Genomic DNA, 19,183 nt, shown 5'->3' on the forward strand with positions numbered 1-19,183 from the left:
GACAAAAAAGTGAGCTATAAATAAAATTAACCCATAACCAATAAATAACAAGCCACTCAGCTTTGAAAATTCAGGGATTTGGATTCCTTCATACTATTAAAGCTGAGACCCAAGGTACACCCGCCCCCTCCCCAATCCTAAACCAGGGCTACAATCCAGGACAACCAGAAGAGATTACACTGGTTTACTCAGGAGATAATTAAGAATGAAACCCTATACCTACTTCCTTGGGAGTACTTTCTGCTGGATTCAGTTTGGTTTACTTTTGAGTTGACAGGTATCGGCTTGTGCTGTAATTTTACTAATTCCCATACTCCTCAGGAATTCTATCATGTAATCACTACCCTTGATATCATACATAATAGAATTCAGAAAAACTAATCCAGAGCTAGGCATGAGATCCTTCAAATGTGCCCCAAATTGCCAGCACCAGTTAGAATTTCCACTTCTCCCATACATTTTTGGAGAAACTGGGAGGAAAATAATCGCCCTGGTGACTCTTCCAGGAAGCACCCGGAATGTATATTTCAGCCTAATACGGATCAGTTGCCCGGAAGAGCGTGTTTCCTGCGCGGCGTGGCTGAAGCATGGCAGCAGGATAGAGTCTGCTCGCTGTTTTCCTCTGTGTTCACCTGGCTTCGTGATGTAAGTCCAGGGTCCAATAAGGCTGGTTAAGCGAGACATGTATTAAAATAAAACAGACCATTTGCAGTTCTGACCCTACTGATCTAGTTAAAAAAAACAAAAGAACAAGTGGCCATTATGTTAGATTCGTTCTCGAGTCAGAGATGTTTTAAAAGATGGAAAAGAGGGGGCCATTGGGGTAAGGGATCCACCCTGGGAGTTGAATATCCCCCGCCAACACCCTTAAGCAAAGAATCCCGTCGTGATATCGAGCATAGTGTCTCCCTACCCTATTAGCCTAGGGAAGGGGCTCCCCGGCGCCCCCCTAAGCGCTCGGTATTGGCAGGCGGTCGGCTTGAGAGGACCAATGAGATATCGGCTCGGAGACCCCCACCCCTTCCTCCCCCTCTTCAAGGTGGGACCCCGCCGTCCTCGCCTCTTTCCCCTCGCCGGTTTGGAGAGGTGGCGCTGGGGCCGTGGGAGCGCACGGGGCGCGCTGCCTGGCTGGCCCAGCACTAGGCGGAGCCTGCCTGGCTGCCTTTGGCCGGATCTCGCCCCCCCGTCCCCTGCAGCAACAGCAGCCGCCGCGGCGGGCGGCCACCGCCTTTCCCTCGCCTTCGCCCTGCCCGGGGGAGAAGAAGGGGGCGCCAGCGGGCGCCGTCGGTCCACCCGTCTATCCGCCCGCCTGGGGCGCGCTGGAGTCTGGCGACAGCGGCCCCGCTACCTTTTTGGCGCGGGGATGCGGAGGAGCCGCTGAGTGAGCGAGCTGGGCGGGGGAAGTCGGCTGGCTGGCACCCGCCCGAGGCGAAGCTGGGCTGGGCGCCTGCACGATGCGCTTCCTCGCACACCTGCTCTTGCTGTCGATCGCTGTCTCCAGGACGGCTCAGGTAAATGTCCGTCGTGGCGCCCAAGGGTGCGCGTGTGGGTGCGCGCGCTCTGCTCTCGCGCCTCGGTGCAGGGCGCAAACGGAGCCCGCTGCTCTGGCCAGAAGGGGTTGGCGGAGGGAGGGACGCGAGTTGAGGCAGCAGAGTTGGCGCCTTCTCTGCCAGCGAGGGTCAGGGTGGTGATGCTGAAGTCACCCCCTGCTCCTTAGTCGGAAAGAGTGCCAAACACGGGTCAAGGGGCGGAGTCTTGCTCGTGTGTGTGTGTGTGTGTGTGTGTGATTTGACCGGATATTCGCAGAAAAAAATCCCACACCCAGTTAATTTATTCGCATTTTAAGCCCCAAGACTAGTGCGCAACGCTGTCCATTTTAGTTTTCCCCGCCGCCTCCGTTCCTGAGTCCACACCCACCTTTCCTTCTCTCCGTGCTATGAGACACTTTCCTGCTTCTGTCCTCTTGCCATCCATGCTGTGAGTTTGTCTATGTATATTTATTTTCTTTTCGATCTGGCTCTCAAAGTTCTGCTCTAGGGTCAGTGTGGTTTTATTCTAAAAGCGACCCTCTTATTTCTTGAAACACACCATTATATGCAAACCAGTCTATCGGATTTCCTCCTCTTCTCCCCATTCCCAACATCAGTTTGTACTTAGGATAATAATTTAATGTTGATTTAGGTGGCCTTGAAGTCTTTACTGGTCTCCAACACATTAACGCCAACAACATGGACAAGTTTCTTCCCAAGTCTTGCCCCAAAAGGGGGAGACACTCCTGAAAGCGGTTGGAATCAGGATGCTGAGAGTGAGTTATTTGGAAGGACACATGTTGAAGATTTCACAGCTGTGGTTCCACACACTGATTCACAATGGCTGAGAAAGTTGATTTGTTTCTGTCAACGTTTGTGTAAGTTGGTTCTTTGAATGGGACAGTCCTGCTGTGATGAACATATGCGTGCTCCCAGGGGATGCCAGTCCATTAGGGTGGATGAAGCACTGCCTATCTACTTACAACCAGGCAAGGCATGGCTCTAATTATAACCTTCTTCCTCCTTAGAGAAGGAGGAAGATGGGGACAAAAGAAGAATCAGTTGGCTCTGGCTGAGCCCACTTCTGGTTTCTCTGCCTTCTGCCCCACCAGTCTCAATGGGCACCAGCCACCATGAAGGATGCAGCTACATCAGTGAGCCAGGGCATCCTGGCATTCTTTAGAAATGAATTGTGATGGGTTCCTCAATTTGAGAATCAGGAATTGCCTGCAACATTAGGCTGCTGAAGGGAAGGAAGCGGAGGGAGAAACCAGAAATTGATTTTTTATGGGAAAAGAACAGTGGTGTGCAGTCAGTGGACTAGGCTAGTCCCATAAATGTTCCCAGTAAATTAAATGCTTCTGCCTGGCTTAGGGAGGGAGGCTCAATACTCTGATGGGGCCAAAGAGCATGCCCACCATCTTCCCAAAGCCTGCCCAGCTTTAGTGCCTCCTTCCCAAAGCCTGGGAAGCTTCTGTCCAGCTTAGGGAAGGAGGCACGATTCTCGCACATGTGATGTCAGGACGCTGCAATGTGACATCAGGACAATGTGATGTCTCGCATGTGATGTCAGACCCCCCCCCCCGCCCTCGCAAGCTGGCGCTTCTGGCCCTAACTGTTCCCCTATGGGAAATTTCATTGCACGCCACTGGAAAAGACTATGAGCCCTGTTATGACACTGAAAATCCATTCCTGCTCTGAGCATGTGTTCAGAGGTTGTGATGTGATCCTAAAGTCTATGGGTGGAATTCAGTGTAGGGCTAAATGTGGTATGTGTGCACAGAACAAGGTCCGTTCATGCAATGGGGCTCCTCTCCCCTGCATGTCCACTAAACCTGTGCTACAGCTTCCTGCAACCCTCCAGAGCAGATGTAAGAAGTGTGGGAGGCACCCTGGGGGAGGTGGAAAGTCCTGTTGCAAGAGTGAACCTTGTTCTATGTATGTCATTGGAGAGTTGAATTCCACCCTATATGTAGATCTGATCCCTCCTGATCAGTAGTCCTGTTGATGGGGTTCTAGTAAAAAAAACCCACCAAGAAAGTCAACCCTGCATGCCTAAAGTCTGCCCACCCTTCTTCAAGGCCAGGCTTTCAGTTCCAACAGGGAGGGCCCAAAAAGCCTGTCCAGTGACACCAATGAACTGGATGTACTTCAAAACATACTGCCCCCTTCTGCAATGTGTCAGTGTTCTCAAGGGGTTTTAGTCAGGTGTGCTTGAGTTTCCTTGGCAAATATGGTGATCCGGAAAGTGTTCCAGGAAGGTAGAAAGATTGAGCAAAACAAGTACTGCTCCAGGAAAAATGTTATCATATTGCTCATGCTCCCACAACAGGGTCCCACACAAAGTGCTAGAAGGCTGGCATTCACACTCATTTTAAGGGTGACTGATCTAAAGTAGATGTTGACAGGCATGTCGAACCAGTCACTTGTGATCTACAGGTCGATCACGGGGTGCTCCTGGTTGATCGCTGTGTCCTGACCGATCACCTGTGTCCTGACTGATCACCCCCCCCCAAAAAAAGCAAAACATGCAGCCCTAGATATAAGAAGGCTGTTGGTGGGTCTTCCATTAGCTCTACACATGCTCAGAAGTATTCCAAGACTTCTTCATAGTCCAAAGTGGAGCAGAGATATTAGAAATTGATTTTGAGGCAGCCCTGACTAACCCTGGCTCAAATGGCGAAAAAGATTAAACAAACCTAGAGCGTTGTTGAGTATGGCTATGAATACATGATCAGCATGAGATCTACAAGATGCTTTAAGCGTGACTACACAAAGACTTGGAAAAGGGTTCATCAGGGAATCTATTTTCTCTTGCTTCATTCACTAAAACCAGTCCATCTCTAGCTCTGAAAGGTGGGATCAAATAGCTGGTCAACTACTTTTATGAGTCCTGGTTTGCCCTTCTGTGTCCTTTACTTCAGGTATAGAGAACCTGGGGCCCTCCAAATGTTGTTGGACTACAAATCACATCATCCTTGACCACTTGCTATGTTGACTGGGGATGATGGGAGTTGGGATCCAGGAACATCCAGAGGACCACAGGTTCTTCATCCCTGCATTATTTCATTGCAGTCTCTTGGTGTTAAATAGGGACCTGGTTAGCACTGACTTTATAAGCAGAGACCATATATTACTTAGTAAGACCATATGTACATAGTGATACAAATAGAAGACTGCTATCAAAATACTCATAAAAGAAATGTAAACAGAAGCCCTATGTTCCACTGAGCAGATGCCAAAGAGCTGAGCACATTGGCTCTACCCATTGACTCACTTCCATATGAAATGAGATGTCAAATGGCTCTTTAACCCCTTCTCACCCACCATTGAAACTCTACCTCTAAGCATCCTAGCAACCTATATCAATTTCTCTGTTTCTTGTGCATGGGAGTGAGCAGCTGTGGTACAAAAGGAAATGACTTTGGCAGAGCCCTTTCTGCTGTTAACCCTGGGTGAGAGCAGGTGAAGGAGTCCATTGTCTTTGTGCCAACTTAAGCCATGGTACCTTTGGCTCCTTAGATGCCAGTGGGCTATGGCTCCTATCAGTCCCAGCCAACATGGCCAATGTTCAGGAATGGTGGCAGTTGTCCAGCAGCCTGTGGAGGACCACAGATTCCTCATCCCTGATAAGAGAAAGTGGCATCCTTGATAAGAGAAAGAGCATAATTGTCCTATCCACCTTCTCCAGGGAGGAGGGCTGTGTTGGCAGACTTTTTTAAAACACAGACACACACACACAGAGAGAGAGAGAGAGGGAGAGAGGGAGAGGGAGAGAGAGAAAGTAATGAGTTCTAGAAACTTGCTCTTAAAATAAACTTGTTCTTATAGCAGGAATGTGTTGTATGGGTGGATGAGTGAGTGAGAGAGAAATGAACCATATTATAGCAGACATGAGGATCAAGAGAACACTGCCATTTAAAACACCAACAGGAATGCAGGTTGAATATTGGGTTTTTCTCACTTTTGAATTCTGATCTCAAAATTCTGGTGGCCATTGCAAAATCTACAAACTTAAGTGGCTATGTTTATGAGCAATGAAACCTTGCAAAATTCCAATGTTTTCATTTCCTAAAGCAAACACACCATTGAGTTATTTTTAACCCTTTGGTTTCATTCTTATGCATCACAATTTTAGAATCTGTGGTGTAGTGTGACTTTGTGAGCCAAATTCCATGCAGAAAAGTTTTAGGGGCTCAATTATGCCATGAACAGTATTGGGGCGTAGCTAGCTGTTCCAGCACCTGGAGTGACAGGAGCGGGGCAGGCCACCCACAGAGTCCACCAGGTGGGCGCAAGCCTCACGTTGCCGTTTCGGGCAGCGTGGGGCCCCGAGCCACCGTGTCACTCCCAGGAGAGACACGTGGCTCAGGAGCGCTACAGGTCAGGCCCCGTGGTATTTGCCATTTTGTCACTCCTTCAGGGATTACACCCAGGGTGGACCGCACCCCCTCCCTATGCCCCTGGACAGTATTGAAAGGATGGCAGTCTAAATTTATTTTAAAATTGACAGGATTTGAATAGGTGGGTGGATTTGTGTGTGTGTGTATCTTGCTTTGAAATTGAAACTAAAATTCTACCCATGTGTGCTACATGTACAAAGTAGCAAAGTCAAATTTGTGGGCAACATCCCTGTTCCCTGCCCACTAATAAACAGATTCCTAGTTGCAATGTACTCCAGTGTATTAACAAATTTGTCATCTCTTGCTTTTCTCCCAACATTACAAAATTAGGCAAAAACTACAGTGTTTAAACCCCCATACCAGTGCCCCCCTAAAAAAACAGCAGTAGCTGAATTAAGCCATGATTAAAATGTGGTCATAGACTATCACCTGGCACCTCTCCACTCTGTAATGAATTTCTGATGTAAACTGCAGGCATGGTAAGGGATTTAACAGAACAGCAAATATCAAGAGCGAATACAATTAAAAGCTTGATAGTTTGTGCAGCATGTATATTAGGGGTTGCCAACCTTTTTAGTCTTGTGGTCACATTTGGATTTTTGAACAAGTGTCATGGGACCCTCAGGTCACCTCTCTGCCCGCCACCCACCACTAAGAGAACGAGAGGGGAAAGGTGTGCTGCATGCGCACATTCATTTCCCAAGGCATCTGGATAAAAGTCGTCTGGTTGAAAGAGGAAGCGGGAAGGAGCACCACTCTTTCAACTGCCTCCTTTGGCTATGCACACTTTTCAAGGGAGAATAACTTAACCACTTGCACCACCTCAAGATCAAGGGGGCAGGAAGCTTGAATGGGGAGGGGTGAACTCAGAGGCACCGGGGAAACTCTAAAGGGCACCATTGCACCTATGGGTGCTGTATTGGTGACCCTGATGCAATACCACTTAAATAATAGAATCATAGAATGGTAAAGCTGGAAGGGGTCCACAGTGTGGGTCTCCATGGAGGGCAAAACTGCCGGCTGAGGTGCTGACAAGCAGCAGCGCTGGGATCTCTGAGGTAGCTTCAGGCCAACCATCATTTTAGTTTACTGTAATGTCCCTGAGGAATAATTGCTCCCGGACATCACGGGAAATTAAAATGCTGGTCTCCAATGAGCAATACTCTGCTGGGTGTATTGTGGGTAATTTAAAATGGGCTCACAGGCCCAGTTGCTGGGGCTGAGCACCATGCTGGGGCCCCGGCAGTTGCCAATGTGAGTAGTCCTTGTGCAGCGTAAGGGTGGGAATCAACTGGCCGCAGCTGGGAATGCTTCCAAGAAAAGGTAGGAAGGTGTAAAAGAGAAGCAGTGACTGGCTGCATATGCCAGTTACAATCTGTGGACCCCTGAGGGAGCCCATTCGTATCCAGGCCCTGGGCTCTTAAGATTTGACTGAAAACCATTGGGGGGAGCCTTGTCTTTTAATCCTACATAGGTATAAGTGGGATGCAGTTAGTCAGTGGCTAGTATTTTTATGAAACACTTCATGTGCTTAGAGGCACCCTTATGCCTTTTGGTTTTGAATCCTAGCCTGCTAAGCCTCACACCCTCCAACCAGCCCAGCGTGCTTTGGTTTCTCAGAAGAATGAACCCTACTCTATTCAGTGCAGCTGCAAACAGCAGGTGTCGGATAGATTTTGCCCAAGGTAAAAGAGCCTGCAGTGTTTAGAAAGGTCAGACATAAGCATGTGTTCCTAACTTTTACTTACCGTAAAGGGGTTTTGTTTTTAATAATGGAGGCCAGTTGTGTTGATGGTGTGAAGTGGAGGGAGTTAAGCCCCATCTCTTTTCTGTCTTCTTGGCTGGATTTTGGATGGTGGAGAAAATGTGGGGGTCTTCTGTAGACTTAGCACTGGGATTGGGATTGGTGGTAGGATTGTTGGTGTGTTATTTAGATTTAGATTTATAGCTTGCCAAATGAGGTTCTGTAGTGCCCACAGCTGGGGTAAAATGCATATTATCTTACTTCATTGTCAAATTGCATGGTGTTGAGGCCTCTGAAGAATCAAGGTCCAGCTGTCATGGCAAAAGAGGCAGGCTGCTGCACTGCAAAATATTGTCAGGCAGGAGTGAGTAAGCAACCAGTGGCCCTTTTAGATGTTGTCAGATGACAAGCACCATCACCTCTGGCTATTGGCCATGTTGGCTGAGGCTGATGAGACTTGGAGTCCAACAACATCCACAGGTCTCCCAGCTCTGTGGATGGGTTACTAAGAGGTCCAGTGTTAAACCACAGTGTGGAAGGAAAGAAGAAGTGAAGTAAAGCAATACATGATAAAATGAGGATACGTGACCAGGTATAGGAGGACAACGGGAGAGCTTACCTTAGTGGTGGGGATCTGAAGGCAGAAACAGAAGATGGAGTGTGTTTTGTTCATAGTCACCAGAGTCTTGGCTGAAGAGAACCTCGCCTTGTTTCCAAGGCTTCTGGTTTGCACTCAGTGAAATTTACCGGTAATTCTTGAGCTTGGTTCACACCTGCATGAACATCTCTTGATTTCCTTACACTTGACTGTTGGCTGCTGACATGAACTAAGGAGGGTTGTGCCTGTGTGGCATGAAAGATGGTTTTGTCAGTGACATTTTATCCGTGATGGCCCACTCACATATGCAAGTCTCAGTTCTCAAGTGAGAAGCATACATGTGTGAACCCACTTCTGAAGTCAGATGCACCTTCTCTGCTGTCCTTGTTCTCATATGCTTGTGTTTACAATGTACAAAAAAAGTTACACTACAATGGAAAAGATAACTTCTTTGTTTTGAAAAAGTTGCTGCTACTCCCCTCAGGGCAAGGTGGTCCTTCAGATGGCCCTGCAGTAACACTTGTGGGGAGGGAGGGCCCACAATGGGAGCTGGAAGGCACGAGTTCCTCCAGCTTCTTTCTTCTCTCCTACCCTCAGGGCAAGGAGTGCAGCACAGCCAGCAGATAGTCAGTAGAAAAACTGAAGCCACTCAGTCCCTTATTAGAGCACTGACAATGCACATCCGGTAAACATCACATGCAAGCGGGCAATCCTTCTCTAAGAAATGATCACACAGCAGTTGTGATGGCATTTATAACCTAAGAAGGTGCAATCTCCTGCCTTATTGGAAGTCATGCTAAAGAAGAAGCCCATTTGATGAATCGTTGTATTTTAATATTCTGCTGGATATTTCCAGAGTAGTTGGGAAACCCAGGCAGATGGGTGGGGCATAAATAATTATTATCCACAAATCTGAACCGGACTTTCAACTGAGAATGCTTCCCTGCAACTCCCAGCCAGGCTTGTTCTCTGTTGCTCCTTCCAGGGGGTGGAACTTTAGGAGAAACATCCTCAACAGCAAGGGGATGTTAAGCAGTGGAACAGACTGCTGCAGGAAGTACTGGGATCTCCTTTACAGATCACAGAAAATGGGTGGGGTATGCGCCTCAATTTCTCCAGGTTTTAGAGAAAGATAGAAACACCCTCACCTCCCGTGCTGATTTTGCCTTTTCCCCTGAAAGCCTGGTACAAAATGAAAGATGAGCCCAGAAGTGAGCTGAGAGAGCGGGGGCAAAGTTTCATATGTATATGTTCTTATCTAGGAAGAGCAAACAGCCCTCTCCCTTTGTGGTGATTTCTGCCCCCCAAGGAGAAACGTCCACTCCTCACAGAGCTACAGTTCCTAGAGTGGTTTACCAGTCAATCCTGCTTCCCAGAAAACTCTTGAAATTGTAGCTATGTGAGGGGAACAGGGGTCTCTGTGAAGACCCTCCAGTCCTCAGCAGCCGCAGCCTGCAGTGAGATGGGAATTTGCACCCCCCCCCAGCCTTGCTTCTGGGGTTGGCTGGCAGCGGTGGCTTCTGGCAAGATCTTGTGGAGCTTTCACCAGGTCTTGAGCAAGCTCTGAGCTAGCTGGCAAGAGCTCCGCAAGATCTCACCCAAAGCTGTGAGGTCCCAGCGGCAGCAGCGGCATGCAGCAAAATACACATGTGTGTTAATCTCATGTGAAAACTACAGAGGTTTCCCCCTATAATAAACTTCTTTCCTAATCAAAACATTTCCATTAGGAAAATAATAATAATAATAATAATTTATTATTTATACCCCCCCCCAATCTGGCTGGGTTTCCCCAGCCACTCTGGGTGGCTTCCAACAAAGTATTAACAAAGTATTAAAATACAGTAGTCTTCTCTAAAGAAGCTTTTAATGCTTAATAGAAAATCTGATGTACTTGTTGGTAATATAGAAGCACAATCCTAATGTGACTAAATACATTCATGTGATCTGTCTCTAATGACCTTAGAAAAGTGATTCATTTTAGGGTCTGTACTTTTCGTAATTCTTATTTAACAAAAGGTTGTTTTTTTTTAAGTGGCTGCTTTGTGCTGTGCTGTGGTTGAGTTCTCCCTTTCTGCACAAGGGATTAGGAAGCAAAGGTCACTCTTCTGATCACTGAGAATGATGATACAAAGTCAACTAACTGAACCCAAAGTCTGCCTCAAGAAAACACAACTTGTGCATTCAGATTTCTAACCTATCATGTTACAAAGACTGAGGATGAGAAAACACAGAGAGAGAATTAGCATTTTCAAAATGAACATTAAAATCCTGCTTTTGCATTTTGTTTTATTCTGACAGCCAAAATCCAGCCAAAATAATAAATAGGCATTGTAAGTGAATGGTTTTGGGATAACATGGCTCAATTCACACTGTATATAGTTCACTGAAAGCAGCATTGCTTTGGTTCCTGTGTTTTAGCTCTAATTAGCACATCAAATACTTTTGAGACAATAGTGGGTTAAATAGCAAAAAACGCTATAGAGACTGATAGAGTGACTCACAATGCCAGAGTCTCTATTCAATCCATTCAATCCATTGTGTTTTCTTCTTCTTTTTGAGAGAAATCATTAGAGTTCTGAATTGTATTTCCCAAGCCTGGTTTTTGTTTTTTGGAAAGGCATTGTACAGGTTTCCTCTGATTAAAATAATGGCCAGGAGATGAGGTTTGGAGTGGGGCTTTGGGAGAAGATTTCATCTTTTTGTATGTTGCAGGGTGGGGTGAAGTTGTTTGGCTATTCTTAAATCGTTCCCTTGAATTCACGTAAAGAAGCTGTTTGGGCACAGGCGAAGCGTCAGGATCTTCCAGGTGTACCACCTATGCTGCTTTCAATGTATATCCTTCAGTGTGTAAATAAAAAGGAAGAGACTGTATTATGTATGTGTGACTGTATGTGTGCATGCTGATGCATGCATTAGATAGGTACAATCACCAAATGTGTGTGATTGGCCACAGCTCAGTATTGAGCATGCATCTGGTAGTAAAAACCAGGCTCATCCCTGATGTGTGAAATAGCCACAAGCATTTGTAGTAGAGATGGCGAGCTCTCTCAAAAGCACCACCGATTAAATCAGAAAGATAATCCCCACCCCCTGCTGTTCAGAAGCCTGGAAAAAAAACCACTTCAGCTCTCAGTCTCCATTGAATGGGGACAGATTTAAGAGGCTACAGTAGCAAAAGACATGGGGAGGGTGGAAATCTCATCATATCCATCCCTTAGTTTTGGGTTCCCTCTTGCTGCTGCAGCCTCTTACTTTCTCCTCTATATGTAATGCAGTCAAGTGATCTCTTACTAAGTTAACCTTGTAGGTGATGAGCTCCCCACCCCCAGAACACCTCACTTTCTCCCATACAAGCAAGAGGAAAACTGTGGCCCTCCAGTTGTTGCTGAACTAAAGCTCTGATCACCCCTGACCATTGCCTATATGGACTGAGGCTGATGGGATCCGGAGTCCAACAACTTCTGAAGGGTCTCAATTCCTTTCAGCATCCTGTTCTCACAGTGACAGTGGCCAACCAGATGTTCATGTGACGCTCTCAAGCAGGACTTGAGGACAACAGCACTCTCCCCACCTGTGATTCCCAGCAACTGGGATTCCAAGGTATAGCTCCTCTGACAGTGAAGGTAGTAGACAGCCATTGTGGCTAGCAGCCATGGATACCCTTATCCTCCATGAATTTGTCTAATCCACTTTTAAAGCTTTCACAGTTGGAGGCCAACACTACATTCTATGGGAGTTTTAACTGTGCAAACATAAATTTGCCCAGACGTAAATGTGGATTCCTGTTGAGCATTCTTCCAGTGGTGAGCCTTCTGTTTTGTTGTTGTGTAATGGAACCTTGCCACTTAAAATTGGCCATCTCTGAGTAAGAGCAGACGCCAATGATCAATTGAGCAAAGCTTTAGTTGATGGATTGGGATCAGTTAATAATCGTTAAGCCCATAAAAATATGCAGGTTTGCTGCATGTGCTACAGACTGTGGGTGTATCCATGTTGGTTTATTATCTTCTGTGATGCATCCCTTACTTAACCCGGCTGTCCAGCAAGGAAAAGACTTTGAAGTCCCCCCGCCCCCTTGCATAACTTGGTTTTAACTGTGCTTCTGTTCTTGGAAGCCAATTGAAGGTGGGTGGTACACTTAGTTTCTTTTATTCAGTTTGCCCAGCGGTTTTTTATTAGACAGCTTGGCTTCTTGAATATTCACTGGGGGCTGCAAGTCCTTTCTTCACATTGGCTTTGCCTACTGAATGCCTACTGAATATTCAGGAGGCTGCCAAGAGCTTTGCTGCTCTTGCTGTGGCTGTTTGGAAGCAGTCCATGAGATTTTGGCAAAAGGTTCTTCCTCCTGCCCTTGGATAAGAGAGGCTACTGAAGGAGAGGTTTCTGCTTCTGCCTTGGGCTTCCATTTGCTCAGCAGTTTGATGAAATTTAGGAAAGGAGAAATGCTTGGGGCAAGAGAGGGTTCTGTTCCCTTATTCCAGCCTTCACTAGCCTAGTGACTTCCAGATGTTTTGGACTACAGATTCCATGAGCAATAGCTAGCCCAGCTGAATGTAGCTGAGACTAAGGGGAGAACATGTGGAGAGCACCATCTTGCTAAAGGATTCATTATTTTCTGGGATGGCCTCCATATTCCACAGGTAGGTCATGCACTAGGTTCACACCAACTTCATCACACCACAAGTGCACACAGCACATGGTGAAACTCTGAAACTGGCTCCCACTAGAAGTAGTGGCTTTAGAAGATGGTTAGACAAATTATTGTACTGGAGGAAAAGAAGGCTGTCAATGGCTGCCAGTCACAATGGCTGTGTTCTGCCTCTGTTGCCAGGAGGCAGCCTGCCTCTGAATCCCAGTTGCTGGTCAAGCTGGATTATTATAATTATTTATTTGGTTTTCTTTCTGGCCTTTTTAAGCTTACTGAAGTTACACAAGGAAAACAAAATGACAAAGATACAAGGTACAGAAAGAACAGACTCACATACACACATAACAGACAGCACACATAACAGACACCATGTAACATGTAAACATAGATATTTCCATCCTTAGTTGGTTATCATAAGGAGTTGGCTCGCTTCTTGTTTGTTTCATTAAATGAAGTTAGTAGGAGGTCCTACATGAAGTGGTTTTAGGAGCATCCTTGCCTCTTCAAACACCACCAGTTAATCAAACTGGCAGGGCTCACAACACTTAGTTGCCTGGGTACACTTTTATATATGCGTTGTTGTTTTTTAATTTCTTTTTTTAAAAGAGAACTAAAGGGAAAGGACCCCTGGCTCCCTGCCTTCCAAGAATCTACCCTGAGTGCAGCTGAGGGGACACATGCTCCTCCCTTGCTTTTCAATGCCTGCTTTGAGCAGCTGCCCAGGATAATGAAAACTTAGAGGAAAAGCAAATTACAAGGATTCTGAAAACTGTCCACAAGTCCCAACCACTCATCTGACACTTTTTCATGGACTGACCCCGAGCTGGCCCCGAGTCCTGAGCTATCTAGTTTCCTTCCCAGACCTTCGGCCCTCACCCTTATTCCATATTCCATGGGTGCTTCCTTTCCACTCTGCCGTGTTCCCCTAGCTCCTGCTAGGCTATCCCTCCTGGCAACCTCCTACCTATCATTACAAACTTGAGAAAAGGGACCCTACTGAACACCCATGAAGCGTGGTGCCAGGTCAGGTGCTCCCTGGATAGAAATTTTGCATCAGAACACCCCCTTGCTTTCAGAAGCAAGTTCACGCATGACACGCGTGTTACATGACTCAACTGGTGTGGCTGGGGTGAGGACAGAAAGAACAGACCTTCCAGCCCCTTGCTTTCAAAGAGACGGCACCACGTGCATAGAGGTGGGTTTTGAAGCCGGTCCTCTGCGGCTTAATGCAGGCTCTCTTTGGGGTGGTTGGCTGGAGATTAAGAGAAGGTATTGAGCTCAAAACTCCCCTGTTGAGTTGAGTGGTGGTCCACAGGCTCTCTCACTGAGAGAATGACCGAGAGAATGTCAAGAAAGAACAATAGGGAAGAGGGCAGAGAATTCAGTTGCCAGGAAATTGCCACCCCACTCCCACCAGTGCACTGGATTTTAACCTATACTCACATGTCTTCCTAGTGATCCCAGGATCAATGAAACAAGCCAGCTGGATCTTGCCTTTGCTCCCTGGCTGGGTCCTTTGAGGCTTTCAGCTAGTTACCACCTGTGCAGTATGGCCTGAGATCAGGACACTTTCCCTGGGCTAAGTTTGCCTGGTGCACGCTGGAAAATCCAAAATTTCCTGCCAAACCACACAGGAGAACCACTAGCCCCACATGGGGTGCCATCTGTTAAGGAAAATTCCGGGTTGAGAGACTACTCAACAGCCCAGCTTGTCGGAGTACAAGTCTCCCACGGGTCCATGCAGTCAGTAAAAGAAGGAAAATCCAGCCAAGCAATTTGGAGCAAAACACCAGTCAGTAGATGTAGATCCTTTATTCAACAGCAGAGAGTGAACCCAGAGCATGGGGCAACGTTGACTTTTAAAACATTCCCATCATATCCCAGAATACAGTTCACACAGCATCATCAATATATCATTGCTACATCACTAACATGTCACAAAAGGGGACGGTTACACAAGATTAGCATAGACAGATATGTCAGGGCAACACCCAAGTACAGTGATACCTCGGGTTACCGACGCTTCAGGTTACAGACTCCGCTAACCCAGAAATAATACCTCAGGTTAAGAACTTTGCTTCAGGATGAGAACAGAAATCGCGAGGCGGGGCGGCAGCGGGAGGCCCCTGTCAGCATTGCCCTTGAGCCAGTGCCACCAACTGGACTCATCCACTTCAGCCCCGACTGGGCTAGGCGAGCTGGGTAGCACTTCCAGAGACCACCTTCTGCACAGGAACAGGTCAAAGTGCTGTGGACTCACAGCTTAGAGTTGTGAGCACCGGATTCACTTCCACAAGAAGACAGTCATCGCACAGCAGAGTATAGCAGAGTATAGCAGAGTATAAACGACTCAGAGAGCAGCTCTGTAGAATATCTTCTTTATTCTATCTACAACTATATACAGAGCTAAATGAGGTCTAAACGAAAATGCTGAACTGCACTGAGTGTCTGCAGCTGTTCTTAGCAGCAACCTTATCTATACACATGATCTCTCTCTAACACTCAGTCTCTCTCTCTCTGATGTGAGGCTGGAGCAAAATAAGTAGAGAGCAGAAAACCGCCCCCTCCTCTCTGGAGAATCAGCAGAGAACATCAGCAGATTCTTGGATATGGGAGGGGTGAAATCTCCTCAGCCCCCTGAGCTAAAGTGGTACCTCAGGTTAAGAACAGTTTCAGGTTAAGAGCGGACCTCCAGAACGAATTAAGTTCTATACTCAAGGTACCACTGATTAGCATAGGCAAACATGATTAGCATAGGCAAACATGTCTTTAGTACCCACCACCCAAAAGTACAATAGAACTTCCTTTGCATGTCTGGAGCCTGAGACAAGTCTGGTGATGAGATTTGTCTTCCCTTGGAGAACAATGAGCCCAACAATTGTCACATCTGGCCATTTCCTGGGGTGGGAAGTGTGTATACATGTCTTCAAGCTTGGGGAGGTGGCAGGGGAAAGAGTCCTTTTTCCAAGGGCAAAAATGGAATGGAGGAATTGATTTTATATGATTCATAAAGCTAGGTATCTTCCCTGAGCTGTCAAGTCGAAAGGATACATTCAGGCATAATATTTGTAACATTTAACAACTTTAAAGATGTGGGCCCCCCCTGTAATTTCCATAACAATTGTAATGGAGGAAAAGGCTATCAATGACTGCCAGTCACAATGGCTGTGCTCCACCTCTGCTGCCAGGACGAAGCCTGCCTCTGGATCCCAGTTGCTGGTCCTTCCGAGTGGGGAGAGTGCTGCTGTGCTCAGGTCCGGCATGTGGGCATCAAGGTGCTGGGCTAGATGGGCCATTGGCCTGAGCCTATTAAGCTGATCTAGGCAGAATCACCTCCCCTCCAAAGTGCATCTTACCTTGACATTGCTGTCATTAAACATGGCCAATCAATATTTTGTGAGAAAATACATTCAACAATATGTGTTAAAATATTAAATTTGGGCTAGTACAGATAATATTATGTGATATCTAGAGGATGAGCAAGATGGTATTGCAAAGGTCCATTGAACCTTATTCCGGGTTTTTCTTATGGCTAAACTGTGAATTGGAGGGTGCTTGTCTCTCATAAGCATGAGTGGGTGTGATGGATTGGAAGATAGCATCCTAACATCATTTAAAGTTGTGTAAGCACCAAGAATCCTTTCTGAGCAATCTGATTTGGAAAACTGAATATCCTTGGGGTAAGAAGTACTCACGAGGATGCAGGTGGTGACCTTTCCCCCTATGGTTTTACTGATGTTCTGGAATATGGGGAGGGAGAAGTGAAAGGAGATCCTTTCATTTGTGGGAATTAGCTGGTGTCCCCCTGTTTGCCCACTAATTACCGGTAGGTATTCCTAGAGGCCTACATCCTCCCAATAATTCTTCCTTCCTTTGTGGTATGCATATAACTAACTTTTGACCTTCCTATTTTGCTTCTTCTGTTAGTTCCTGATCAATGTCCTATGCTTCTTTTCATCTCCCCAATACTACCCCCTGGTTTCCATTTCCTTAGTGGCCCAGTCATCCCTGGAAAACCTGCTTCCAGGTTTCTTCCACTGAAACTAGAGGGATCCACAATAAACATTCTCTCTCAGCTGCTGTAGGTCTTGCAATGTCAACCGGGCGCCAGTGGCTCTTGAAGGGTGTGTATGTGCTTTGGGACTGGGCATGTCAGAGGCATAGGAGCACTTCCACAGCTCTTTCATACATGCATACATCATGGCAGCCCAAGACAAGCCAACTCAAGTTGCTGCCCCACCATCATCTTTCTCATAAAATGACCTTGATCATTTTCCTGTAAACTTGCAAAAACAGACTTGCTATGAAAAAGGATTTCATTTGCGCATACCCATCTTCTACAATCTGCAGGTGACTGCAGGCAGGGTATTACTGGAATGGTTGTCAGATTGTCATCTCACTACTAGCAAACTTTGCTGGTAAGTTTGATTCACAGTCTCTTTGGGTGGATGATGATTTGAAAGGATATAAATGTGCTGCGTTGATGCTTCTTGTGACCACTGCACACCATACAAATGGCCAGTCCATTTTCTGGAGATTAGGATGGAGCCCTTCCCTTCCCTACAGGTATGAAGGTGGGCTGTTGCCCAGAGACCAGGAGCAGGTACAATATCACCGTATATTTGAAGAACCAAGCACACATTTATTGAGGAAGGCCTTTGTTAGGAACATAGGAATCTGCCTTATTCTGAATCAGACCCATTGGTTTTTCTGGCTCAGTATCATCCACGTCAAGGGTGGGGGACCGTTGGCACGCAGCCCTAATCAGGCTCATCACAAGGCCATCTCCCACAAACCATGCCACCTGCCCCACACATGATGTCAGGTGTGGGGCAGAGACAGATGCAGCTTGAAAGGAACGACTGGGAGTTTAGAGGCAGCTCCCATTTTTTAAATTTGCAGGTGGGATTCCCTGGCAGCACATATTGGCCAGAGCCAGTTCCCTACCTCTGGTCTGCATTGACTGGCAGAGGCTATCCAGGGTTTCAGATACTGGAGATGCCAGGGATTGAACCTGGGACCTTCTGCTTGCAGTGCTGGTGCTCTCCCACTGAGCTATGTATGGGCCTGCATGCACACACACAGCTGTTGGGAAGGAGCTAGTTTTTGTGGGTCAAGCTGACAGTCTTCTTGAAAACATTGGAAAACTGGACGAGTATGTACATTAGGCATAGTTAACCTAGTCTAGTCCTGCAAAACTTCTACTTTCTGTTCCATAAGGAGACAATTTCTTCAGCACTACGAGTAATTTTGTTTCTGACCGCCTCTCCTCCCTTCCCAGTCTTGTCCTGTGACAGACAGCAGTGTCTCTTCCTTAAAATGAGAACTTCCTTAAAATGCAACAACTGTGGTATTTAACTCCTTGAAAACTCTCTAAGATGTATAGAGGTGTCCCAAGTAATTGCTGGAGGTGTAAAGAAAAGCCAGGCATTCTATTCCACATGTGGTGGCAGTGTAAAGAAATCAAGGTGTTCTGGGAAGATATCTATATAGAATTGGAAAAAAAATGCTAAAAATATCCTTTGATAAAAAAACCAGAAGCTTTTCTTTTGGGAATTACAGATCTGGACATTCCCGAAATGGTAAGCGAGATCTTTCTATATGCTATGGTCACAGCAAGAGTTCTCATTGCGGCAAATTGGAAGAGTGATAAAGTTCCCTCAAGATTAGAATGGATTCAAAAATTGGCTAAATATGCAGAACTAGATAATTGTCTTATTAAAAAATAAACCAAAACCGGTAATTATCTCAAAATGGGAAGTCTTTAAAATTTATTTGAAAAATAACAATTGTAGCTTAAAGTCTGTCGCAGCTTTCGAATAATTTCAGTAGCAGTTTCAAGTATGAAGTATACGTAACTTAATATAGATTAAAGATGGTTGAACTCTAACAAAACATGTTATGTTATGGCAGTGAACAAATGATGAGAAATTGAAGTACAGTGGTACCTCGGGTTACATATGCTTCAAGTTACAGACTCCACTAACTCAGAAATAGTACCATGGGTTAAGAACTTTGCTTCAGGATGAGAACAGAAATCGCAGACCCCTGGCTTGTGTGCTTGCCTGACTTTCTTTCCAGCTGGTTAGCATTTTAATGGTAGCACAGAAAACTGTTGAGTTGAGGGCAGAGGAGTACAAAAATCTAGGGCACGTTCTGTCAGATGAACAGCCCTGGGGGTGATTTGGGGAAGGGGTAACACCAGTCCTAATAGCAGTGGATACACGGGATGAACTTGTGCTGTTGGGTTTTATATTAGCT

The 19,183-nt window shown here is 46.3% G+C and overlaps 1 protein-coding gene across 1 annotated transcript in view; it reads left to right on the top strand.

Moving 5' to 3' along the window:
- Positions 1–1,187: 1,187 nt before the first annotated feature.
- OLFM2 (olfactomedin 2) overlaps positions 1,188–19,183 on the top strand; it is a 178,192-nt gene continuing 160,196 nt past the window's right edge. Inside the window, exon 1 of the mRNA XM_083428278.1 lies at positions 1,188–1,511. Coding sequence (XP_083284404.1) covers positions 1,455–1,511 — 57 coding nt within the window. The 5' untranslated portion in view covers positions 1,188–1,454. The remainder of the gene's footprint in view (positions 1,512–19,183) is intronic.

The sequence above is a fragment of the Podarcis tiliguerta genome (genome assembly GCF_965153285.1).
Source record: "Podarcis tiliguerta genome assembly, chromosome: 2".
Taxonomy (NCBI): domain Eukaryota; kingdom Metazoa; phylum Chordata; class Lepidosauria; order Squamata; family Lacertidae; genus Podarcis; species Podarcis tiliguerta.